Source organism: Myiozetetes cayanensis, unplaced genomic scaffold (assembly GCF_022539395.1).
Source record: "Myiozetetes cayanensis isolate MyiCay16 unplaced genomic scaffold, myiCay2020 scf3, whole genome shotgun sequence".
NCBI classification, from domain to species: domain Eukaryota; kingdom Metazoa; phylum Chordata; class Aves; order Passeriformes; family Tyrannidae; genus Myiozetetes; species Myiozetetes cayanensis.
The window spans coordinates 58,746,468-58,772,890 of record NW_026087521.1 but is presented as its reverse complement, the minus strand read 5'-3'; the positions used below and the strand labels follow the sequence as shown (position 1 = coordinate 58,772,890).

At 39.5% G+C, this 26,423-nt stretch overlaps 1 protein-coding gene across 1 annotated transcript in view; it reads right to left on the bottom strand.

The window, feature by feature from the left end:
• The window catches only part of MTPN (myotrophin), a 36,403-nt gene extending 11,327 nt beyond the window's left edge, over positions 1–25,076 (bottom strand). The window contains exons 1-2 of the mRNA XM_050324418.1: positions 24,910–25,076; positions 860–973 (exon numbers count right to left, since the gene is read on the bottom strand). Coding sequence (XP_050180375.1) covers positions 860–973; positions 24,910–24,981 — 186 coding nt within the window. The 5' untranslated portion in view covers positions 24,982–25,076. The remainder of the gene's footprint in view (positions 1–859; positions 974–24,909) is intronic.
• Between the last annotated feature and the right edge of the window lie 1,347 nt (positions 25,077–26,423).

Below are 26,423 nucleotides of genomic sequence, written 5' to 3'. Positions count from 1 at the left end.
AATTTTGCCCAATTTAAAAACACTACTCCTAATTCTCTGCTTTCACAGCCAGTCTCACTTCAGAAAACAGTTTTGGCTCAAACATTGTTTTGGCTGTCTTCTCTCTAAACTATAGTCCTGGAAAGAATAATAAATGGAAGAACAGAAATGTTATTTTTAACTCTTCACCAATGAAGAACTCCCAAGGTGAAGATTATCTTTCAAGACACCGGGAGGGGGGGAGGGAAATCAAGCCTTTCAGTTATGAACTACAGTTAAAATGTTAAGATTAATATGTTAACTTGTAGACAAGCATTCTAAGGTACAGCATTTGAAATGTATGGTTAAAGTATTTTGGAACTTAACTTTAGGGAGAAATACTGTTTTGAAGTGCTGATATAGTTTAGTCAAGTCTTTTCACAACAAAAACCCATGCATGTCAAGCTACAGCAAAATGACTAAGTTTGTACAAGAAAGAAGGTCTCCAAAGCAGAAAAAAAAGCACACTACTTTAAACAGTTGACGCTGTCTTGGCCAAGGATGTCTTCTGAAACCCCTTTCAACAAATGTAATACACATTTCATTTAAATGTTATACTGATGTGATTACTGGATTTATTTTTCTAATTGTGGTCAAATTACATTTAAACTTTTTATAGCTACACATAATTTTTTCTAGCATGTCCCAAAAGAATTAAAACATTTAATAAAGAGAATTTTAAGCTTCTAACCTCTAGGAGACCACCTCTCAAATAATTTTAAATACATTAAACTATTAATTTGATTATGTCCTTCAGCAACCATTTAGGCACTTACACCAATCCCTTATATGAGCGTGTGTGGGAAGATCCTAACACTTGTTTGCAAACTGATGTACATACATTAATGTCAGCTCCTTTCAATAGCAGAAATTCCAGAATCTCAAGCTGTCCACAGTCTGCTGCATAGTGAAGAGGCTTCCTTCCACCTTCAAGTGTCCGGTTGACATCTTCACCCTCCAATGTAAAAATAATCTAATGAGCAAAATTTTAGAACTAACACACCACAAAGAGCTTGAAAGAAGCCCAATACCTTCAAATATGCTGAAGAATGTTCCATCGAAGTATTTCAGTCATTGCCCAAGAAAAATGAAAATTAAGTGGCTCAACTTCTTTTCCCTCACCCATGCATTTAAGACTGTAAGACCACCTTGATCCCTCCTTCCATACTGCATCTCAAGTGCAGTGAGTACACAAGTGCACTAGGAAACTCATGATTTAAAAAAAAAAGAAAAAAAAAAAAAGAAAATCATTAGAGCTTGTAAAAAATGTTCACATTGTTCAGTTCATTTCTCCTTCCCCACAACGGGGATCCTAGTTACCAGGTTAAGTCACTTTATCTGTCTCTGTGAATACTGAAGTTTTGCATACTGAGAAAGCTGCATAGAAGTAAGTCAGCATCACAAATACTAGCAAGTGAGTACAGGCCATCCATGATTTAAAACTCAATTTTGAAACTGTCCACCCTGTTTTATAAGTGGTACTTGTCAATTCCATGTGATGCAAACAACTCTGAAGACAGTAAACCAAATCAGGACACAGGAAGTTGTATTCTAATGCTACTCAAACTAGTGGATTGAGACATCTCTTAAGGCGTAAACAAAATTTAATTTACTGAGTGCCTAATCAGCTTTGTTTCTTCACCTTGGGTTGTGCAACTAAGGATAAACTGATTTGCTGGCCTTCAGTAATGACAAGAAGTTACGGGAAACCAACTACCAGCAAGGTATGTGGTAAGTGGCTTCTTGTTCGTAGGTGTAAGCAATCTTAGTACTTTAGGAAATGGCTAAATTTAGCATCATACCTCAAGCCCTGCATCTCCACAGAAAAGCAATCAAAGGAATTTCAGCTGCAGTACCAATTCATATTTTTCTATAGAGCTCCTGCAGTTCCCTCAGTCCTGTCTCAAATTTCTAAGAAGTGCACAATATAGAGGGATTGACATAAATCTTCCAAACACCGCTTCCCTTTTAAGAATGGAAGAGACAATTGTCAGAAGGAAATCTTATTCTGCTTTTGATGTTCTATATTATGAGAGTTTTACACTACTAGTCAAATGAGACGATCTCAGAATTCTCCTCCCTTCTCAACAGGATATTCTCATATTATATCCTGCTGCAAGTCAAAGCAACAAAACAGTTGTTTAATAGGCATTTATGTAACAGAAACACTGCACACATTCTGTGGTCTCAAAGGTCAGGCCCTGGTTCTCACACTATTGGAAGTTCTGGCTTCAAAGTAGCACAATGAAAAAAAAAAATCTCTGCGACTGCTGTTACTGACCCTGAAACATATTCAGCTCTGTCTTCTGAAGCATGTTGTACATCAGGAAAAAGGAAGCTTTATCTATGATTTTCAGAACAGCAACAAATTGTACTTCTAAACAAAGCCTACTACAACTTAAGCTATGTGGACTATCAACACTGTACAATAGCTTGTAACATAATATCCCGATGAGACTTCAAGGTCTAATTCTTTTTTTACCAGTGAAGTTGTTGCAGATAACATGGTGATGTAAGTTCTCTTTTGCTGAATTTCAGTACAGAACATCAGTGGGGATATGTTAACAACTGTGTTTCAATTAAAAAAGTCATCCAGATCAAAGTACACTAAAAGCACACAAATAGCCACATTATTCGGAAAAGCATATAAGGACCCATCGTAGACTCACACAGAAGGTTAAGCTCTACCCATATTTTTCTTTGTACCTTGACACTTCCCATGAATTTTAAAACAGCTGGCATTTAAATAAGCCATCATGTTTGCAGATACATTAGGGATTAGGTGCAAAAGTTTAGGAAGCCAATCACATGAAAGCCGCACAATCACTAAAGCAAAACAGGCTCTAAAAGCTCCGGTAAAGTCAAACACACACCAAGATATGGTAAGGAAAGGGGCCTGGAAGAAGGACAAGCAAACTAACTCCTGGGACTGCACATTCGAAAGGAAAGTTAGAAGCATCACCTGTTAAGATTAAGGACAGTCCAGCAAAGCTCCCACTTCCTTAAGCTTATAAATATTATTTGGCTCACTGGCTTTCTTTCTTTTTAAAGAATGAAACACAGATCCCTCTGTTCTCGCCTAAGCTGGCTGTGGAATGAATTCCTGCTGGACAATGAACTTTAAGAAGGAAAAAACAGCACCCAAACACCTAGTTCTCTAAAAGATGATGAAAGCTTGTTTATAGGGGAGTACTTAGCAAAAAGTCTGCAAACAAACATGTCCCAAACACAGATTACATGGATTTGCATACTAGGACTGAGAACACATATTAGAAGCATTCCAAGTTAAACATCAGAATGTTTTAGCCTAAATTAATGGAACTAAGATGTCCTGTAAGTTACAAAAAAAAAAAAAAAAAGGCAAATAGTAAATATCCAGTTGTTTTATGGGTATGAGAATCCACTGTAAAACAGATCACTAAACATTCTAAAGCTTTATTTGGCCTTTCCTACTGCCAATCCAAGACATATAAAAGTAGGAAGGGAAGATAAACCAATTTATTTAATACACAGGGATCAAACCCTGGCAAAAACACCTGTTTCAAACACAGTCTCTAAAACATGTACATCAGAAAATTTGCAGCATTCTTCATAGGTAATTTCTCTCTGTTCCTTAGATCTCCTATTTATATTCCCTAGGGTATTTCTCCATAAGAAAAGCAGTGGTCTCCAAAGTAGGGTGTGAAAACCCAGGGAGGTGTGCAAGACAACCCACTAGGGTGTGAAAGTATTTTTGTGCTATTTAAAAAGTATAAAAATAGTATTTATTTAACCTTTATCTCATCTCTTAATTTTCATTTTTTGTGAGTATGTTTTATAACTGCATATTACATAGTACAATAGAACCCATTAAAGCTACCGTAAAACTCATTAAGTTCCAACCACCCTGCCCAGGGCCAGGTGGGGCTTTGAGCAACTTGGTCTAGTGGAAGTTGTCCCTGCCCATGGCAGGGGAGTTTTAACTCAATCTTTAAGGTCCCTTCCAACCCAAACCATTCTGTGACTCCATATTTATAAATATATAGATACTGGTGGTGCATGCTCAATTAATTTTTTTACTGACGGGGTGCATGATCAAAATGTTTGGTCAAGAGCTCTATCAGTATCCATGGAAACAACGAATTAATTACTTTTCAGAGCTTGTTTCACGCTGGAAGACTAAGCAGTTTCTATAGGTCAACTAAAAAAAACCCTAAACCTTACCCCTACCCACAAATTATTCAGATTCAAGATCAACTGTTATAAAGCAAGCACACCAGAACATCCTTACAGTTCCACTTTTGCAAAATGCCTTTACATGTGAAAATACTGTCCTTATATATTTAATTAAATTGTATTTTAAGTTTCAACATTTATCTACACCAGCTGCCTTTCGTGTGCTTATGTAAAGTCTCCAAGATAAAGGTTTCGCATAAAATCACCTGTGAAACGGCAAAGTCAGAGAACTGCTTGAGCCCTTGTGATCCCAGCTGGTGGTACACTGGTGCCACAGGCAGCAGTTACCACAGTTACCAATAACCCTTTTACTTGGCTAGACAGAGATGTGAAACACAGCTAACATCCTAGACAAGGCTGTCAAAGGTTATCTTAATAAGCTGCTGCTTTCCTTTAAGCTTTGAGTGTACAGTCCTGTGGGTGATGATTTTTGCCTTCACTGGATGAGAACTCCAAGTTGGATTTGCTCACTATTTCACAAGAAGTTTTCTGTTCAGCTAAGCCAGGGGAAGACGTTTGACTTATGTCAGCAGTTGGGTTTGCAGTTCTGACAAACAAGCCAGCCATAACAGACATTCTGTACAGGGAACAGGACTTTTCTATATGGTAACAGCTATATATGATTGACTACACAGTTGAAAATTTAAGGCATCACCTTAGTGAAGAAATCATATGTTGGAGTTATAGCACCAAGCTCCGAATGCTGATTCGCATCTACACATGTTAAAAGAAAGTCTATGCATAAGAAAGATTTAAGCCCCTCTCATAAACAGGGCAGCTCTGGTGAAGGTGCGGTTAATGATGTCAACAGAATGAGGCAAAGTGGTCTTATTAGCCCTGTAATGCGTTGCAGCAGGAAACAGCACAGGAAGTAAAGATTTAAAGATAAGAGTTATCTCTATGCAAAGTTTTCCAAAATTACTGTGATTTTTAATATTTATTGGCCAAACACATCATACTGAATGTTTTTAAATTGAGTATCAGCAATCTTGTCACATGTGATTATTCTCAATACTGAACTCTTGAGACAGCAATGTAACCAATATACTGCTAGACTAAAACTAAGACTGTATTAAATAGTTGTTAAAGGTTTACTTTAAAAAAAGACCATACTCTGCACAGGTATATGGTCAGAATCCACGTGAACTGCCAAAAAGTAGCACAACTTTTCTTTTACAACTCCAGGAACAACATCTTACATGCACTAGACAAAAAAAAAATGACAGAATGATTTTCCAGGCAAGTTTTATGGGACTTCTGTCCACTCCTACAGTCTAACAGAGCAGCGACAAGGTTAATAGTTACAAGAGTCTCTGAAGGAGATACAATTAAGCCAGTATCAAGGAATCATATCAACCTCAAAATAAAACATACCTTCAGTCAAAGGTCACGTTTCTCCTGAAAGAAGAATATTCATTTTCACTTTCTAGAGTAGAGCTACAAGTTCAGTAACAATTGCGCAGATGCTCGTGCAAAGCCTCAGAAAGTTTTCCCCATGCAAAAGGAAAGTCATGATCACATCTTTAATGACCTTCCAGAATACACTGAGTTTACTTAGTCAGATATTTAAGGCTAAGTCTGGCATAAACCACATCAGTGATGTTTTTCATTGCAGATCAAAGACCTCGGGCACCAGCTATGCAATAACATTAAAAACCAGTTCAACACACGAAACATCAGAAACAGCAGATCACAGGTATCTGCTTTAATCCCCTCAATTAAAATCTGATTATGGGTAAAGAAAAGCCTCTGTGAATCTCCAATTACTGAACAAGAGAGCATGAAAGAAGATTTTTATGCCCTATTTCAAAATGTCACATGCATGGATAACAGAAGAATATTCAATTAGAAGGACTTTAAGTGTCACCGTCTGTTGAAAGCCGGCTATCAACTTTTCACTGAAGGACAGGTAAATAAAAACATGAAGTTCACTTCCAAATACTTTTAGGAACTTTACCTGCTTTTTGAATAACTAATAGAAAAATTCATTATAGCACCCTCCGAATGCAACTATCACCCACTTTCTGTAGTGAAGCAATTTAATCCATAAAAATATCTGTTCTAACTAAATTTCTTAAGTGAGTACTGTCAAAATTACTTACTTTTGAACTTAATTCTTCCCTTACCGTCTATATCACACAATTTCCTCGCTTTACCTTTTCTTGTTAATATACCTACACAAAACCCCTGGTTATATCTCATGTCCTTTTCCAGTTTAGCTCTACTCAAGGCTTTGGATATTTTAGTTCCATCCCTGCACACCCTGGGAGTGCACCTACATTCTTCTTGGGTATCCACCCCTAATTCCACGTTTCATGCTCCCCCTCTTTCTATCTCAAAGAGGAGTTCCCTGAAAGCCAAGCTGCCCTCCTGTCACATCTGATGGATGTCCCAGAGTAATCTGGAAGGACCTGCACCTTAACAGCTGCCCTGAATAAGTTCTGCCAAATTTAATTCCTTATTCTTTTGCAGCCCTAGTTAAAGAAATGAATCAGAGTTCACTGACTTTGTCCCTAACGCACATTATGACATCAGCTCATTGAAAATGCTGAACGAACAAGTTTAGTCATAAAGTACAAGTTCTAAAGCTCATTATTTTCCAGGCAGATTATTTAGCCACACCAAACTGACACTGTCCTTGAACAGCCCCAGCTTTCTGTAGCCTTTATTACACAAGACTATTCCATGCTTTCCTTGGTCTAGCTTTATCTGCTAACTCCCTCTTTTCCCAGCTCCTGCCAGTTTCAAAAGCATCAACACTTGAAGCCAAACGAGCTCAACTCAACACTCCCAGTGCTTCAATCACAGGCCTATTCTGCAGTGGCAAACCCACTGAAGGCAAACCTGAGCCAGTTCTTCACGTGGGCACTGTGGTTTGTCAGTCAGGAGTGTTGCTCTAGAACATTACTGCCATGCTACTCATGTCACAGCTCACCCATCAGTCTAGCACTGATTTTCTCCTGTGTGGCAGCTACAGCTTCACTACTCCCAGCCACAGTTTGATCCTTCCCACTGCTGCACCAGAATTAGTGGCTGAACGATGAATCCAGTGAGGGAACTGATCAGTCTGACAATTAATTTGATCAGTTTCTTCTTCCCAGATGAATCTGTTCCTTCATCTGTTCCACGACTTGGCATCTGAACACAGCAAAAATTAGTAGCTGGGATTTACACTGCAGTTCTACCATAGGAAGAGAAACTGAAAATTGTGGTCTCATTAAATCCTATTGCATAGGTTAACTGTATTAGTAGAGCAGTGTCTGTAATACTGGTGGCATTAAAATGCTCTTTCAGATTTAGAAACAACCCCACAGCCCCATCTGTACTTATCCTGCCATGCAAAAATAACTCCCTTTCCCTATTTCATGCATTCCTTTCATTTCAGGTTTAATGAAGGAAATCAGATTCCAAGCAGTCAGATGTCCCTAGAGTGCAGGGAACCATCTTACAGGAGCTACACTACTGTGTAATTTCTGTCTTCGTTATTCTGGGGAAAAAAATAACTCACCGTGCAGTCTGTTGTGTTGCTTCCATCTCTTCACATACACAGGATGGTTATTCTTACATAGTTTTAGGTAACTCTGACATTTTAAATACATCAACAACTTTATTGTTATTGTCTGAGTAGGAAAGAGGAAGAATGAAAAATTCTCTTCTATAAACAAAAACCTAAGTCCTATGGATGAAGTATTTGGAATATCTTGCTGCATATTTGGAATACTACTTCCAAGTATTTCATATTTTGCTATCTTCCCCACAGGCCTTTGTTGGTGCTGGTTGTATTATTTGTTTTTAAAAATTCAAAGAGTTTAAGTGAGATAGTTTATCAGAAATATTTCCAACCAATCTCATTGTACGGATCTATAGCAAAAGGCATTAAGAATTCAACTTGCAGAAGGCAGGAGTGTCTCTGATTTGGAGTGTCTCAGGATTTGAGTATTTATATTCCTCAGATGTTGGAACAATAAGCAAATATGTCCAGATGAAAGAGAAAAGTAAAATTTAGGCGTTGTACCTTTTTGTTTCTTTATCACATCACAGTGCATGGCCTTTACATCAGAAGGACCACAAGTGTAATGTTCCTTCATGTAACATTAGCAACATTTTTCACTTTAAAGTGCTTTAACACCAAAAAAGAGTCCTTGTGGGATTTTTACACCAGAAGAAATACTTGGAAACAAACAGGTGAAATTCAGTGTAGCATTTGCTTTCTATGTTAATCTTCACAAGATATCTTTAAGAAAAAAAAGCTAGGTAAGCTTTGATATACAATAGTAATGATGAAGGTATAACTGAAATGTAAAATCTTCTTTTACATTGCAATATTCAGAATAGAGATCCCCCTCTGATTGAAAATGCCATGGTCAGGTGTCCCATTCTAATTCTAACTTTGTAAAATGAAACTGGTAGAAGTAAACTGTAATTTATGCTTTTGGATACAATCTCAAGACATATTTGGACATAACAGGAATTATACAGGTAACCACTGAATGAAATCTTTCCCTCCAATCTAATTTTTAGTTTTTAGATCAAACTAACTGCTTGTATTTTAAGCCAAAGTTTACTGTTTAACCTGTGTTTGTTTCAGTTCATGTTCACAGACTTTCTGAGTGTTTCCTGCTGCCACATGTCAGCCCTGTCATGTCATCTAACCCAAAAGTTACCTCTCTAGCACTGAAGATGTAAACACCCTGACTGAGAATCCTTAAAAACAATTCAGCAGAAAGAACCGAAAAAACCACCTATTCTCTACTCACAAGGTCAATCATTCTACAATTCCTAAAATAACTGTGAGCTAAAAAATATCGTAACCTAAACAAAAAATTCAGCCCTTATTCTAAGAGTAAAAACAAGATGATGTTTTTAATATATCTAATCCATGGGTCATAAACACTGGTAGTAATGAGGGAAAACTCAAATACCACGCTTCCTGAAATCTGACTAATAATCTAAAAATACAAGGACAGTTTAATGCTACAAGCTTGACAGTCTAGTGACTCAGAATCACAGACTATTTAAGGCTGAAAGGGAACTCTGAAGGTTATGTAGTCCAACACTTGCTCAAAGTAGGCAAAATCAGATCAGGCTGCTCGGGACATTGCCCAGCTGAGTTCCACACACCTCTGAGCACAGAGGATTACACAAGCTCTCAGGGCATAAGCCCTTCCCAGGGTTTGATCATCCTCACATTCAAGTATTTTTTTGTCTTACACCTGATTAGAATTTCTCACATTTCAACTGGAACTGTTGTCTCTTACACTTTCACTGAGCACAACTAAGCAAACTTCTCTATATCCTGCCCTTCATACAGAAAGGTAACTATAAAATCTCCCCTTTATCTTCTTTGGGGGAAAAAAAAAATCAAAACTACCAAAACGAATCCCCCACCAACAAAACCCAAGAAACCAAACCACCCTAATTCCCATAGCATCTCCTTGTACATCCTTCACCTGCCAATAAAAACTGAGGCAAAAAAGCCTGTACATATTTTATCAATAGGTCCTTTGCTCCATTAAGCTGTAGATACAGATCTTCCTTTGCCTTCCAAATCTCTTGCTAATTTAACTGAACTTCAACTGTCATACCTCCACCTCTGCACATTTAAGCAACATTTCTACTTTCCTTCCAGTGGACTCTTTTGCTTCCAGTGGACCTTCTGAAAAACTCTGTGTATTGTTACAGATTCCTTAAAATGCGTGACCTGGGACATAAGTTGCAGCACTGAAAAACACTCAACATCTCTCATGCTGCCACAAGTGAGTTCCAGAATCTTAAAAAAGGCCCCTAAAGGATCTTAAGCTTCCTTACTTCACAAAGGCTGCAGTATCATCTCATCTGTATTCAAATAGCACAAGTACAAATAAGCACAAGTACAATCTGGGCAGAGAATAGATGGAGAGCTGCCCTGGAGAGAAGGACTTGGGGGTGTTGGTGGATAAGAAGCTTGACATGTCCCAGCAGTGTGTGCTAGCAGTCCAGAAAGCCAACTGTATCCTGGGCTGTATCAAAAGTAGAATGGCCAGCAGGTCAAGAGAAGCAATTGTCCCCCTCTACTCCACTCTCCTGAGACCCCACCTGAGTACTGTGTCCAGCCCTGGGGCCCACAGCATAAGCAGGACATAAACCCACTGGAGGAAGTCCAGAGAGGAGCCACAAAGATGATCAAAAGGCTGGAGCTCCTCTCCTATGATGACAGGCTGAGAAACTTAGGATTGTTCTACCTGGAGGAGTCTCTGGGAAGAACTCAGGGCACCTTCCATGACCTGAAGGGAACTATAAGATGACTGGAGAAGGACTTTTTACAAGGGCATGCAGTGACAGGAAAAGGGGCAATGGCTTTAAACTGACCAAGAGTAGATTAGATATTATTAGATATAAATCTAATATATTGGATATATTAGATTAGATATTAGGAAGAAATTCTTCACTGTTGAGGGTGGTGAGACATGGAACAGGTTGCCCAGAGAGGATGTGGATGCCCCAACCCTGGAAGTGTGTTCAAGGCCAGTTTGGACAACCTGATCTAGAAGAAGGTGTCCCTGCCCATGGCAAGGGGCTTGGAACTATTAAGGTTCCTTCCAATCCAAACCATTATACGATTCTATGAAATAAAAAAAAAAAGGGAATCTGATCTTCCATCACAGAAACAGATTTTTATAGCCTTCTTCCCCTGAATTCTTCTTCCACTAATCAGCTGCTTAAGCATAGAACTGGAGCCTCAAATACTCTGTCAACTAACTTGGAAGACTTAAGAACTAAAATTGAACATTATGAATTCAAACACAAAAAGCCAACACAAAATAATAAGCTGAGTCTTACAAATGAAAAACTCAAGTCCTACTACCTCAGTTTTCTTACTATTTGAATTTTATCACTATTGAAACGTTCCTTGAGCTCGTGTACAGAGAGCCCAGACTTCTCTTGAGACCTGAAGGAGAGTGCTTTCATACTCCTCAGTTTGCCTCTGGAGTGGTTCCATAGGTATTCCATTCTGTAACCCCAATTCTCACCTTATGACTGCCAACGTGCTGATTCACATACTGCTAAACTTGACTCGAAGGTGGAACAAAGACAGTTACAAATATATACATTTATGTAAAATATGCTGAAGAAATCCGACAACATTATAGAATATCGGTTCTTAACAACACAGTTCGCTACACAAAAGTGTCCACCTGATCTGCCCATTAGGCCTTCAGTTCAATGATCCCGCAACATTCCATCCAGTCTTTTGAAGCAGTGTTGCAGTTCAGTTGACTTTTGCCCCCACTCAAAGAGTAGTCTCAGGGTATAAAAAAGCAGCATTGACTCTGATGAAGCAGTTTTCATTCTTGTCAAGACAAACTGATTTAACCAACCAAAATCCACACTAGCCCTTTCAAAGATCCTTGGAGATTACCAATAGGAAAAGACATTAGGTCTGAATTACTGAATTAATTTTAAGGGTGTTTCTAAAAAAACTTATTGTTTTCAGGTGTTAAAATTAACACTATTGAAACATCTTTAAATAGCAGGAAGAATAAATTAATTTCTTCTTCCAAGTTCCTATATATTTTCTCATGGTAACTGAAATGGAGCACTAGCCTGAAGCAGTTTTTGCTGGGTAGAGCAAAGAAGTTAAATATCTACATCTATTACTGAAGTTGTCACAGTTTGAAATTGATACAGTAGAAAGACCCTCACATCATCTGCCTTAATACAAATCCAAAGTAAGGTAACTTGAACCACTAGTCCAATGCTTCAGACAAGAAAACCATTTTTGTAAGCTTTTGGGTATTTCATCATAACCCTAGCTTAATGGGCTGTTATCACACTCCTATCTGGTTTTATTAGCTAGAAGCAAGAATAATTCAAATGACCAGCTCCTAACACAAGTCAGGGAAGAATATTATTTAAATCTCTGTACATTATTTTTTTTTTTACGGTAAGAGGAAAAAACCTCTTTACATAGGGTGCTTCAGGGATTGCAGACCTAAGAACTGGGTAGAGCAGCTGAAAATAATAAACTTCACATTTCCACTCAACCTGGTGCATTGAAAAAACTACTGAAACAGTACAGAAGGCCAAAAAAAAAGGAACAATTTCCTATGGCTTCTGTTCAGCAAGTTTGAATCTCAAGGTTTCTTATCTCTATCTTATGATTCACAAGAAAAATTACCCTGTTTCACATGGTCAAAAACATTCAGCCCAAGAGCAAGAGTGGAACCTGGTGCAGTAACTAATAACTCAAAGGCTGGGTGAAGTCCAAAGACCAGAAAGAAAAAGATTAATGTTGTAACTTGTGAATTGTTTATGATTTTGAAGCAGATTTCTTCAGTTAAAAACTTACAGGAAGACCCTGCCAAAGCCGAGAAATCAACTCATTCTAACTGTAAGTAGGCAGTTTTCCATGGCAACTGCAAAAATTTTGTGCAGGATCCAAGTTTTCATTTGAATCCCCTTTACTTTCAAAAAATTACTTACTTTCAGTCCACTAAAAAAAATTAACATAACCTGACCTCTTTCAGCCTGCCACAGAGAGACTACTGCTGCTGTTGCTCTGTGGTTCAGCAAATTCTGGCCATTCCAGTACTTTTCCAACTGCAGCCTGAGTGGACTACAGTTGTCTGTGGACAACTGAACTGAAGCAAATGACCTAGATTTATTGTATGGGATAACTACTTTCCACTTGGAGAATTTCAGAAAACCTAGAAGCTTTTTGGTTTTTGTTTAACAGCTGAGACCAACTCCGTTGGCTAAGTCTTTCTAATTATTTTTATGTTCACTCAAAGAGATACTTAATAACACCCTTTCAACACTGCTGGGTGTTTTATTCCCTGTCCTCTAAATTTTATTACCTAAAGCTGTCTTCTTTCTGCCCTGTATGCTTTGGGAAATATATGGGACAAGCTGTCTTTACACCTCCCCCTTATCACGTCTTACTGAAACAAACAGGAATAGCAAAAACATCCTCAAGAAATCCTGTAGATAGTGATCAAAAAATAAATTCAAGTTAACAGATGTTGAGAAGGGAACTTAAACACAGAAAGTTAAATCTCTGTGGAAGAAGCTGCAGACATCAGTATTAAATTTTCATCATTTTTCTGGATCTGGATACTGCCACATCCATCTGAGCTTCAGTATTTAAAAAGCTGGAAAAAGGCTACTCAAAGAATTTCAGCATGACATTCTCACTAAACGATCCTCATTAGTTTATCAAAAAGGGGTATCTGTTCTGATAATGGTGTGTGGCTCTCTAGTTGGCATTTTGTAGCAAATTCTACAACCAGAGAGCAGAGAGGCAGAGATCCCAGAATATGCTGTTGGGAGGGACCCACAAGGATCATCGAGTCCAACCCTTAGCCCTGCACAGGACCATCTCCAAGAGTCACACCATGTGCCTGAGTATCATCCAAACGCTTCTTGAACTCTGTCAGACTTAGTGCTGTGACCACTTCCCTGGGGAGCCTGTTCCAGTGCCCAAGCACCCTCTGGGGGAAGCACATTTTCCTAACACTCAACCTAAACCTCCCATGGCACAGCTTTAGGCCATTCCTTTGGTCACCATAGAGAAGAGATCAGTGTCTGCCCCTCCTTTTCCCCTCATGAGGAAGTTGTAACTGCAATGAGGTCTCCACTCAGTCTCCTCTTCTCCAGGCTGAACAGACCAAGTGATCTCAGCCCCTTTTCCTACGGCTTCTCCTCAAGGCCCTTCACCATCTACATTGCCCTCCTTTGGATGCTTAATATTGATACCTACTTTGCAATTCTCTATTTAGTAGAAGCCTCAACTGCCAATAACAACATCAACACTTGGTCTACACAAGTTAAGAAAATGATTTATGAACCTGTTGATGAATTTTGTCTGTTTTGATATGGTCTTTAAAGTACTCTGAAAAGCTTTTAGAAGCACTGATACACTTATTCTGGCTTAAGCCAACAAAAAGGTGTTTAACTAGCATACTTTTCAGGTTTTGTTAGTGAAAAACAAATATCTAGCTTATCCACCATAATCAAATGCAATCTGAAGTCCTTTGTCTCAGTCAAAAGAATACAGTTCCAGAAACAACTGCTAAATAAATTGAACTACTGAGCCATCTGTGCTTCAGTTGTTGTATCAGCATTTTGAGAGACAAACAAACCTGATACATGAGTTGTTCTGTAGAAGAGTAATGAACCAATTGCTTCCTAGCTACAGCTTCTAGAAACTTGTGCTATAATCCCAGCTTCAAAGATGTGCCAAATCCATGAGTTATTGAATACAGTTGTTCTCCCCTCCTCAAATACTTAACCTGTGTAAGACTTGAGTGAAAAATAGTGTCACTATTTGCATTAGCAAGTGATGAAACAGGAATGAATGGACTAGTTGTGCGTGGTCAGCTCCTATGAATTCCCATTTAAAAATCTGGTCCAAAAGCACTTGTCTCTCAGTTCGACAGCAGCTCAGAGCAATTTAAGCATCTAGTTCTGACAGAATAAGCTGATGCAGACAGAGGTATTATTACTTCTAACAAGAGATTCTCTGTCCCGATTACCACTTTAATTGATGAATGTTACGGCACTAAATATTCTAGATCATGAACTGAAACACTCAATGGTTAGACACTTTCCAAGCAATCTCTGCTTAGAAAGATGGTTAGAATATGGAATTAAAGTTAAAATGCTTTAGTTATAGCTCCAGACATGATCCAGGGGCACAAACATAAATAAAAGCCTTTAACCGCTAATTCTGAAGGAACTGCAGATCAATCTAATGTAATGTTCACTCTGAAGAGATGTGGTAAGCACTGTATCTATTGAACAGTGTCCATTTTCACAGGCAACACTGATCTGGCCTAAAACAATTTTTTTTTTTCTCCAGAAGTAATTGGCCAGACACCATGTTTTACCACTGCTGCATTTTCGGTGACCTGATCTGGATGATATCTGCTATAAGGGTATACTGAGCAGAAAATATTCCAGCTCACATGGGTACCAGATGATGGTTAAGCAGGAGACATCAACCATAAACCAGAAATCAGAGGAGGTCTCAGTAACCCATCAGCAGACTGACAACAGATGACATTATCCAGAAAATCGGCAAAACACCTGTTCCTATAGTTTCACATAAACTCAAGTTTAATATGTGAGACATCGCTCCAAAATTTAACCAGCTGAGCAAAGAACAACAGCCATTATCATGTCTGCATGGAGCTGCTAAATTAAAACACTTTCTGTAAGAGCCCCACATCAACATCAGCATAAAACTCCCCAGCACAGGTTTGTCCAAAGAATGCACAGGAAGTGGGTGTTTTCCTTCAAGGCAAACAGTCGGCGCCAGCTACTGGGTTTCAGTTTCAATAGATGCCAGGTTGATATTCTGAATTCTCAGCATGATCTAAAGACACAGTAATTAAAAAAAAAAACAACTCACAACAATAACAAATAGGAGTTCTAAAAGTTAAGGTTGTACTCTCTCAGGAAGATATGAGAGAATAAACAGGAAGATGAGTGTATCTTCCAAAGATTACTGCTTTAGTTACAAAAATACTGAATTTAAATGCTATAATTGGGGCTTAGAATCATAAGCAGGAATTACTTCTCTAGAATCTGAACAAAGGATATGTCCAAGGCAAAATCAAATGTTCTGTCAAATCCAAAGCAATGAAGCTTAGCTTCTAAATAGGTTTTCCTATAACAAAACAGGCATTATTTTCCTGTTCACTTCGAATTTACATTTTCTTCATGCAGCAATGCATAAAAAGATATGAAATATCAAAAGTAGCATTAATGAGTTCTAGAAGTTTTGTGCCTTAAGTTTTGTTGACATGCTGAAGCAGTTGACGATTGGAATCATGCAAAAACACGACACAGAAGCAAAAAACTTGATCAGAAAAGCTATTTTTACATCCATAATATAAACGCTGCTTTCTAAGCAGTACATACTTAAAAAAATGTGCATTAGCATCGACAGAATGGCTCCCTAAACCAATTATATAAACTTGAAATATTCAGCTTCACTGTAATACTTTCCTTAAAACTTACAAATATTCACATTGCACTTTTAAATTTTAAATAATCCACCCACAAAAGTTAAGGTATGGTCTCCAGATTTAACCAGGAATTACTGCTGAAAATGCTTTGGTAAATACAGTCTACCAACTTGTCACAGGAATTGAACTACAGACTTTCATGTTATAATCTAATAGGAAGAACATACTGCGAAATTAAATATATTTACTGTCACTATGCCCAAGATAAATTTAAGTAACAAACAATTATTGCTTTATCACAAGCCAAATTCAGGTTTTTTAAACCATACTAAGTATCCACCATTTTGGCCAAGGAAGAGTTCATAATATTATTGAAGTTATTAAGAGGTCAGCAATTGAAAAAATAAAACTTATCCAAAATGCCTCACTAGAATACAAAGGATTCTGTGATTTTTTTTTTGTTATTATTGGGGTTTTTATACAGGGCATACACAGAAATGCAGATCTCATCTCACAGGAACTTTCTTTTTTATTTAAGAACTCCAAACCTTCTCCTTTCAATTGCATTACACGAATCAAGTACTGAAGTATTTTTAAACAAACATAAAAATACTTTTTAAACATTTATTGCCTGGGGCATTTGCATTCATAGCATAATTAACAAATCAGTTTAAAAGAGAGATGCTGATGGTAATTGCTCTATGGACAGCTCTCTCTATTGTCTCAAATGGCCTTCCAGCTCATCTTTCCTGCTTGAAGCTTATCACTAATTTATAGGCCACAAGACTGTTCAAAAACAAGTTCATAAATTACTGGAGTTTGGGAAATGAAAGTGTCAGTCTTTCAACAATAATGATCTTGGCTCATAAGAAACTTGGAACACACAATTTTGTTTTAAAAACTGACTCCATAATTAGATATGCTTTAGAACATTCTCTGAACTTTAGCTGGAAGTATGACAGGGAAATCTCCAGAATACCTTTCTAGTGTTGTTTTGGTCTGTTCAGCTTATTAGCCACTGAATGCAATTACTCCATTTGATTTTCAAAGTGCAGCTGAAGGCTAACTAAAATGATTTCACCATTTCCCTTCTGGGCTGACACCAGGGAGGAAGGCAGTAATATATATAAGAAAAGACAAAACTGCAGACCATCCTTTAATTCCTGGTGCAGCAAGAAAGACACAAAAATTCTTTCTTTTGAGAAAGGCAATAACCCTTGGCATATTATGAATCTGTACTGAGCTACAGAATTGCACTGCATACAAAATGGTATTAAAGACTGTAAAAATGGGCAAAGTGCTAAAAGTACCAAAACCCAAGTCCCCCAAGCTACTTCAAAGCCATATATGTGTGTATTATGAGTTTTCAAGACCATATTTTTCTTTCCCTTCCTGCTCTCCCTCATCAGGATTTCAATTGCTTTCAGGATAACATCAAGTTATTGGCTATTCTTGTCTTTATTAAAAAGAGAGAAAAAAACCCTACCACAAAACACACACAAGTACTCTCCAGTTAAAGACGGAATTAAGACAAGAAATGTATCTTGTTCAACAGGACTTATTAAATACTGACTGCCTTCCAAGCCAAGAGAGCAATGCTACAGATACTAGTCCCTTAAACATTTAAAGGAAACTATTATTTCCCTCCCCATCTCTGGCCTGAGATTGTTGAATTTGCCATCACTGGTCACAATCAACAGAGGATTTAACATCAGTCTGCTGTAAAAAGAATCCAGTATGACATCCAGCACCCAATAAAGATTTCAAATTCATTTTAATACCAGCTGTGCTGATTTGTATCCCTCCTCATAACGAGCTAAAGCAGAAAAGCATCTAATTGTTCAAAACTGCTGAAAGTGCAACTTATAAGAAAAACAACTGTTGTATAACCAACTGCTCAGTTATTGGCACTCATTAATTCCAGCTAATGCTTTTGTCCTAGTAAGATCTGTCTACACACATGACAACTGCCTCTTTCCACAGAATTGTGTTGGCTGGTAAATTTAACATTCATGTTACTATGGGGGATAAAAAATTTAAATTAACAAAAACCTTCAACTTGGGAAGTGTGTAAGCTAGGTACAAAAAAGTAATTTTGCTCACTTTTGTCTGGATGCATATTTCGAAGTTGAAACAAGCATAAACACAAAGCCAAAAAAATCTGCTAAACTCAGCTGAGGATGCACATAAAAATGTGTATGTGACTTAAGCAATACAACTGTAAACATCCTGTGGTTTTCTGCATCTTTCCTAAATTTTCTCTTCTGACCTTTGACTGGCATTAGAAATTCTTGAACATGAGAACCCTCATTTCTGAGTCCGCTATGTTCTCGGTGACCTTGAGTAGAATATTTGACTTTTAAGTCATGATATCTTAACAGCTAACGGTACAGTCCTTCAGAATAAGCATATGGAAGTTGTTTGGTCTGTTTTAACTATTCAAAGGAATCCTTATTTATGCATTTTGACATTGCTTCAAGATTCATTCATTTAGTAGCTTTACTTATGTGTCCTGCATGAGTCACCAATGCCACGGTACCCAAGTCAACACTCGATGCACAATCTTCACAACTAACAAAACTTTTCATACTCCAAATGAATACAGATACAAACCATTGCAGAACTGTTCTCTTGGACTTTTAGAAAGCCTAACTCATCTTTTGGAGGCCTTCCTGTTGAAGTCAAAATTAACTAACTGAATTGGAAGAAAAGAGTTAGTTTTGAAAAGCAAGGATTTATTAAAGATAACACTGATGCAAGAAGGAAAACTGTGGTTAGAATAAGGGAGGGCAGAAAGAAAAGCAGTATTAGAAGTAAATATTTTCCTCACACTCTTGCATTCTTTGCTTGTTACTTATAACCTATTCCTGACTTTGACTCTCATACTTAGAAATGCACATGCTATATACCACAAACTCAGACAAAACAAGTTATACTCACTGTAGATAAAATTTGCTTTCAATTTAGGGAATGAACTACATTAGCACATCAGCAAAAAAAAACCCTGAAACTTCATGTTTTATTAAAATCTGATTTTAATAACTCTCTAGTTTTTGCAGCAAACACCAATTAGACACAGGACAAATCAGCATAATAACAGCCCAAACAGAAACAAATAAGCAAGTACTTGACTTGGTATTTTTAAACAAAGTCAAACATGAGTCACTTAGACAATATGTTAAAGCCACCAAGAATTTTAGAGCACAGAAAGCAACTCAGTGAACAAAACCATCATAGCCCTGACAGCAACATCTCAGAGAGAAAATACTACATTAGCATTTACAGATCCATGATCAATCAAACGATCACAGCTGGGATGAGCTCCATGGACATTTCAGACTAAAGAATCAGCTTAAGAATCAGTTACATCTTTACCTTCACAAAATGGACAGATTTGAGAATCCTGGGATGTTCATTCAGCCAGTGAGTCACACATTCTACCACAATGCCAGGTTTGCAGGTAAGTTTGTTATTCCATGCTGTTCCTATAAACTACTTGAAGAACTGATCCACAAACTATTAATATTTGTGAGCAATTCTCTGCCATGTCCTCAGACTCTTTCAGATCAGACTGGGGAAATCAATAAGCCATCCTGAAAAGGTGTTTTTTAACAACCTCATTAATTTTATTGTACACACTACTAAAAGGCAGTGGCTGTGCTGTGTTTTTCTAGCACATTTGTGGGGTTTTAGTTCCGAGTAACTCTACCATGAATATAGAACCTGGTAACAGCAGGTTACAATAGCAAACAAGTGTTTTGTCCCATAAAAGAAAAGATTTAGGTCATGTTCAAATTTACAAAATGTAAATTGAACACCAAGTTTAATTAGAACTAAGCAGTAAAAAACCCTGTATCTTTAGCAATCACACTCCAGCAGACTCAACAGCAAGAGTCTGGAAAGTGGAAAATAACAGAAGGCCTAGAATCTCCAGATAAAGACAAACCCACACAGTACAAGTATTGGCATAACACTGAGGAGTTACAATACAGAGACATCCAAGAGGTTCCACAGGGAATGAACTCAGTCAGCAGTTCCCAGGTCAGGGCTAGCCCTGATATGTTCCTGGACAAACTACTGAGGCATAGATACCCTGCACTGTAATCCAGACAGGCTTTCAGGCTGTCACTTAAGAGCAAGAAATCTGTTGCCCAACCAGAAGCAACTCAGGTATCAATGTAGCACTAATAAAAAAGTGCACTTCAGCATTCAACATAATGAGACAAGGTAAATTTCAATGTATCCATGGTATGCTTACTCTGTAATTCAAGTAACCCAACCCATATATACCAACCATGTAAGCCTTTGTTTTCATTTAGTTTGTAACTGAAGTCGTTTGAATTGACACTCAAAAGAACACAGGTTGCCCCACAGAAGTTGAAAGATATTTATTTCTCCATGTTAATCCTTCTTCTCTCAGACATATTTAAGCCTTTTCTCTTTTCACAATACTTACAGCTTAAGTATACACCTGACTGCTACTTCTATTTCAAAAAGGTATTTCCAAACAATGTTTTTACTTTAGTCTCTGTGGTTAGTTTTGCAGTAAAGTCTTCCACATTTCTCAAGAGGTATTCAAATGTCATTACATCCCAAAGAACTGCAAGACTATTTGTAATATCACATGGCATGGAATACATAGGTGGTTGCTGTTTTCAAGCTGAGTTGTTGGAGGTCCTCTAGGCATTTGGCTTGGTTTATTTTGTTATTTTAAAAACCCAAGACTCTACAACAGAAATGCCTACTAGGCCAGTACAGCATATACATACTTACAAAAAACATCCCTTTCACAGCCTACCACCACTTCAACATCCCAGTCCCCTCTGCAGTAAAAACCTGGTGCTTCCAGTTTGGTTGGCTGTCCTATCTTCTTATGGTATTAGGTTAGTTGATTTACCAAACATAACTGTAAGCAGTGGTAGGTTTAAGAAACGATGTAGGGGATTAAAGCAGCTCATGAAGTGAAGGAGTTCTCAGTTAAGCTACAGGATATGAAATTACTTTAGAACAAACATTTATTGAAGCCTCTTTGCTACAAATCTAAGTTTAAACTTTGTGCCTGGTGAATGAACAGAAATTGTACTTAGCCTGAACAATCTGCTGCTGGCTGGAAATGTTATGTTCACGTGCTGACAGAGAAGTCTTTTTGAGCAATTGTACAGTTTATCTAATTCCACTGGGAAAGAAGGCTAAAGAAAAAAGAGCAAACACAGTTCACGTTAAGAAATTCCATAGGCTTAACATAACCTGCTCTTATTCTAATATTTTTAACCCCTTCCCTACCTCGAGAGAAGGAAATCTCTCTAATCTGCGTGGGTCCTCTTCGCCTATTAAACTGCACATTTGATTCATCTCTTCCCATGAAAGCTGCTGCTTTCTTGAGGAATTTAAAAACTTTGAGTGGATGTACGTGGGAAGGGTGCAGAATTCCTTCAATCCTTTAGATTCCTGCAAAGACACCTCTGAAGCCAACATATGCTGGCTATATTCAGAAGGAGGACATCAAAGAAAGCAAACTGTAAAAACTACTTTTTAATCTAGTCATCATAAAAATAGCTGACACCAAACTTAACTGCTGGCAGAACACATTAGCTACAATACTTCAGGATAAATTAACATTTACCATAAAGAAAAAGTTGACACTCTTTAGAGTTTAAAAAAATGTAGATGCTAATAAGATGTTTCTTACAAAAAAGAAAGAAGTCTTAGAAGACTATTCAAACTATAAAAATAATCTTTCATATTTTTATCAAGTAGAAGCCAAAAATGTCTTCCAAATGCACAGACTGGCAGCACTAATATCTCTTTTGCTAAGCAACAGAGCAGTATCATTTGGCACTTGTCTGTTCACTGCCACCCCTCAGAACTACTGTTTCTGTGAAAGATTTTTTCTGAAGTATCTTCAAGAGAATGCAAGATCTCTTTACATAGAAATATATAAAAAGCAAACAGAGACTCCTGCTTCTGTTACTGTATCCTTTCTTTGTCCAGGAACTGTTGAACTGGCAGAAACATTCTTTACTTAAAGAGGATAAGCCAAGTCATTGGAAAGAGAGGTTTTCATATTATACTGCAAATTTCACCTGCTGTTTGAATCAAAGCCTGAGAACCAGTAAGATACTTTCCCCTTGGTACCTGCTAGCCCAGCCTCATATGAAAAAAAAGAAAAAGAGATACTAACGACTCCAAAGACAGAACCTCCACAGCTTATTATGCACAAGTGAAGAAAACCCATGACTGATTAACAGAGTTCAACTCTTACAGTCCCACTGATAAGACCCATTTATATTCTTATTTTTAAAGTGCTCAGGTTCATCTTAGCATTTCAAGGCCTGCCATTCAGATATGGAACAAATTCAGAGGACAAATCCTTCATGTGGTAATGGGCAGCAAAATTATATCTAAAAGTTGTACTGTTTCCAATCACATGAGGAAACAAGACTACAACAAGAAACAAAACAAATGAGAAGTTGGGAAACAAAAGTTTCAGGAAGATAGACAGGAAAATTTTTACGAAGATGAAGACTGTAAGATATATGACTGCCTCCCCCATTACAGGGAGAGGAAATTTCTGCTACTGCAAAGTTTATATAAGTAAAATTCCTGAACACTAAATCATACTTAGAACAGGAAAGCAGCAGGGAGCAGAAGCCATGTAACTGATAAGGAATAAAGTCAAAAAAGAACATGCAGAACAGAACAGATACTTTTCTTAGAACTGTAACTACCAAAGCATGATTTGCCCTCACATACTTCATTAATTTCAGAACCAAGAATGTGCAGTTCCAACTCAGGCTTCTCCGACATTCAGAGGATTTATAGAGTGTTCTTGCCCCTCCTCAACGTACATTTCCTGTTGTGCATTAAAACATAAGCTCATTCTTGATGTTCTTTTCTTCCCTGATGGTACCTCCCTCTTTCATTTAGTTTCACAAAACCCACCCACATGCATCCCTTTTACAAAAAATTAGCCTAAAAAACTAAAAAACCATTAGGACGGAAGAGTCAAAACTTGCTCAAATAAGCTTCGTTTCCACAGGAAACCAGCCTAGGAGTTTACTAGCCCACAATCTGTCAAGAACACAGAAATGACTGAGAACATTTGACTTCTTGTGTTATTGTCAAGTAGTATGGTTAACGACTGATGATAGAAAACATATTTGCATGTGGGAGAAAAGTGTGAATAAGATTAGATCACAAACAAACAGAAAGTTCCCATAGTTTATTCACCTTCTACATTAGAAGCAGACCCCAAATGTACGATTGTTCAAGGTTTCTTTCACTCTAAAAATCTAACCATCATCAGTACCTCTCTTCTAATGACTTCTGCCTCCTTAGTGCAGTTAGATGATGCCCTTCAGCCTCTTTACTACAATACCATCCAGGCTGGCTCAAGCCTCTTCCAGTAGCACATGGAACCAAGTATTTGACTTTGCACTGATGCAGATGAAGACTGATCACATAAATCCATTTGCTAAGAGTTGCAGTGATCTTGAATCAAGAATCAAGATGGTTACTGCCAAACCTTTTGCCAAAGGATCCCATAATTACTAGCGTGCAGTGAATTTTCTAGATACATATGGAATTCCTTTAAAAGCTGTAGGAAGAATTCAAATCTGCTGCTGACAGACTCTGCAAGTCCCCAAATCTGAGAAGAAATTAGACACATCAACATGTTATCCAACTTTATTACACAAGACACTGTACACAACTTTTAACAAGCGGCTGAAATGGGATAATTTCATTACTCCCAGTTATTACCTCCAGCCCTTTATAGACAGCATGTGAGTGCACAGCCACTTTGATGCAAAGTCCAGCAGCTTAGCTGAAACTGTCAGAGAAGACTATTCAAGCTAAGCTGCTGGACTTTGTACCAAAGCAGCTGGAAGTACTTGCACACATTACTCTTTGCCAGGAGCCCTTCAAGTTTTAAAGTTGTCAACTGGAGTAGAAAGAACTTAAATCATCCCAGCAAGTTGTGTCAGCATGTGTCAAGCTCCCAAAGACAATCATTAACTTGTTCAGAGATCTAAGTAATTACAGCTAAATTACATGTGAACCTCTGCTCTGATGTAACAGTTTCCAGACAATATTCCTGAACAGTAAGGATCCACTGAAGCAGAATCTTGCCCTTATGTACATGTACTTTCCCCACAAACCTCCTGGACAACCATGAGGCAAACGAGGACAGAATCCAGCCACCAAACACTGCTGTGTACCTGAAGGCTTTTCACCCACTGCACAGGTGTCCACTGCTCCCGCAGCACTCACCCTAACTAGATATCAAAACAATTCGCAGAAGGTTAATGAATTAAGCCCTAACACACCCGGTAGCTTAACATCACCCTATTAAGGATGAGCCCTGAGGCACAGGGAGGGAGGATAACCAAACCGAGGCCACAAATACACACGAGATCAGCGGGACAGGACCGGGATGTTGCCTGCCAATCCATTTAAGTTCCACGTAGTGACACAGAACAACTCCACCAGGACGCAGGAGGGCCGGCCGGCGGCAGAAGGAGAAACCCAGAAAGGAGGAAGCCCAGGAAGCGAGAGGCCCCAGGGAGGGGGAGGGAACCCCGGCCCTGCACAGAGCTCACCGAGGCCGGGCGGGCCAAGGTTCCCGCCGCCCCGGTTCCCTTCGCGGGGGCTCCGCGCACATCCCTCCCCCCTCCTCCCGCAGCACCGCCTCGCCCACCCCGGACCCGCCGCCGCCTCCGCCTACCTTGGCCACGTAGTCCTTGACCTCGTCCAGGTCGCCGTTCTTGAGGGCCCACATGAACTCCTTGTCGGACATCGCGGGCTCTGGGCCGGGCGGGGCGCGCGCGGGGCCGGGGCAGCTCGCGGGGACGGCGCGCGGGCGGTGGCGCGAGCCCCTCCCCGGCGGCAGGGCGGGCGGGGGCGGGGCAGGGCCGGGGCGCGCGGGAGAGGCGCGCGGGAAAAAGGGCGCGCGGGGCGGGGCGGGGCCGGGCCGGGCGCGCGCGGGGCAGCGCGGGAAAAGGTCCCGCCGGGGCGAAGAGCGGCTTCGCTCGCTCGCTCGCGCGGCGCTTCCGCTTCCGGTTCCCGCCCCGGCCCCCGCTCCGCCGCGGCCGCGACGCCCACGCGGGAGCGCGGCGCGCGCGGCGCAGGGCGCATGCGCAGCCGGAGCGTCCCCGCGTTCCCCGAGATACCGTGGGGGGAGCCGGGATGTGCGGGGGGGACTGCGCATGCGCCCTTGGCCACCGCGGCCTCGCCCCGGCGGCCCCGCCCCGGTGCGCGGTTGCCATGGAGACGCGGCCTGGCCGGGCCCCGCTTGGACCTCGGCCCCGCGGGGATCCGCCGGGCCCTCAGGGGCCGCTGGCTCCTGCGGCCAAACCGGCTGAGAAGCCCCGAGTTTAAGTGTCTGTGCCCGCTGAGCGAACAGCTAAATAGCTGTTCTGCAAGCCCCGAGGCGTTGAGCGCGCTGTGGATAATTATGGTGATGCTGCCAAAACATGAACGTGGGAGACATGAAAGGAGACATGCGGTCGTTAATTAATATGTTGGAGCTCGGCGGTTGCATCTGAAGCCACATGTTTTGCGTGTGGAACACGCGGCCTGTTGTGTGAGTCAGGCTTGTCTGCTGCTCTTCCTGAGGCCCCCCGGGAAGGAGCATCCCCAACGTCCCTGGGTGCTGGAGCTGCTCTGGGGCCAATGCACCCCGTCTGAACCACACAACCACACAGTCAGTTTGATTGGAAAACATCTCTGAGATCAGCAAGACCAACCTTTGACCGAACACCACCATGTCAACTAGACCATGGCACCAGGCGCCACGTTCCAGTCTTTCCTTAAACACCTCCAGGGACGGTGACTGGAGACAATATGAAAATGTACAGACACTGCACATTTTCACACATCTCATCTCTTCTTAATGAGATGGAGATGGCACACCATCATACAACCAGAAAAAAAAAAAGGTTAAGTGGGGTGGTGGTGCCACACAGCTTGTCATTTTTCCATGCTTTCTTTATCTTTCTAAACTGCAGAAATGTTAAATGTGTAGGGCTTTGCAGGTTTTTTTTTTTTGTCAGAGCTGGAAAGGTGTTTAATTGAAACAGCTGGAATGTTACTTGCAAAGAAATAAAAATCTATAAAGGTTCAAATAGGATTGATTACTGATTTCACTTATAAACAAGTTTTGAAACACATTATTTCATTCTCGTTCCATTTCTTAATGTCCCTACTGAAAAAGAAGACAAAAAAAAGTGAAAAAGGCAA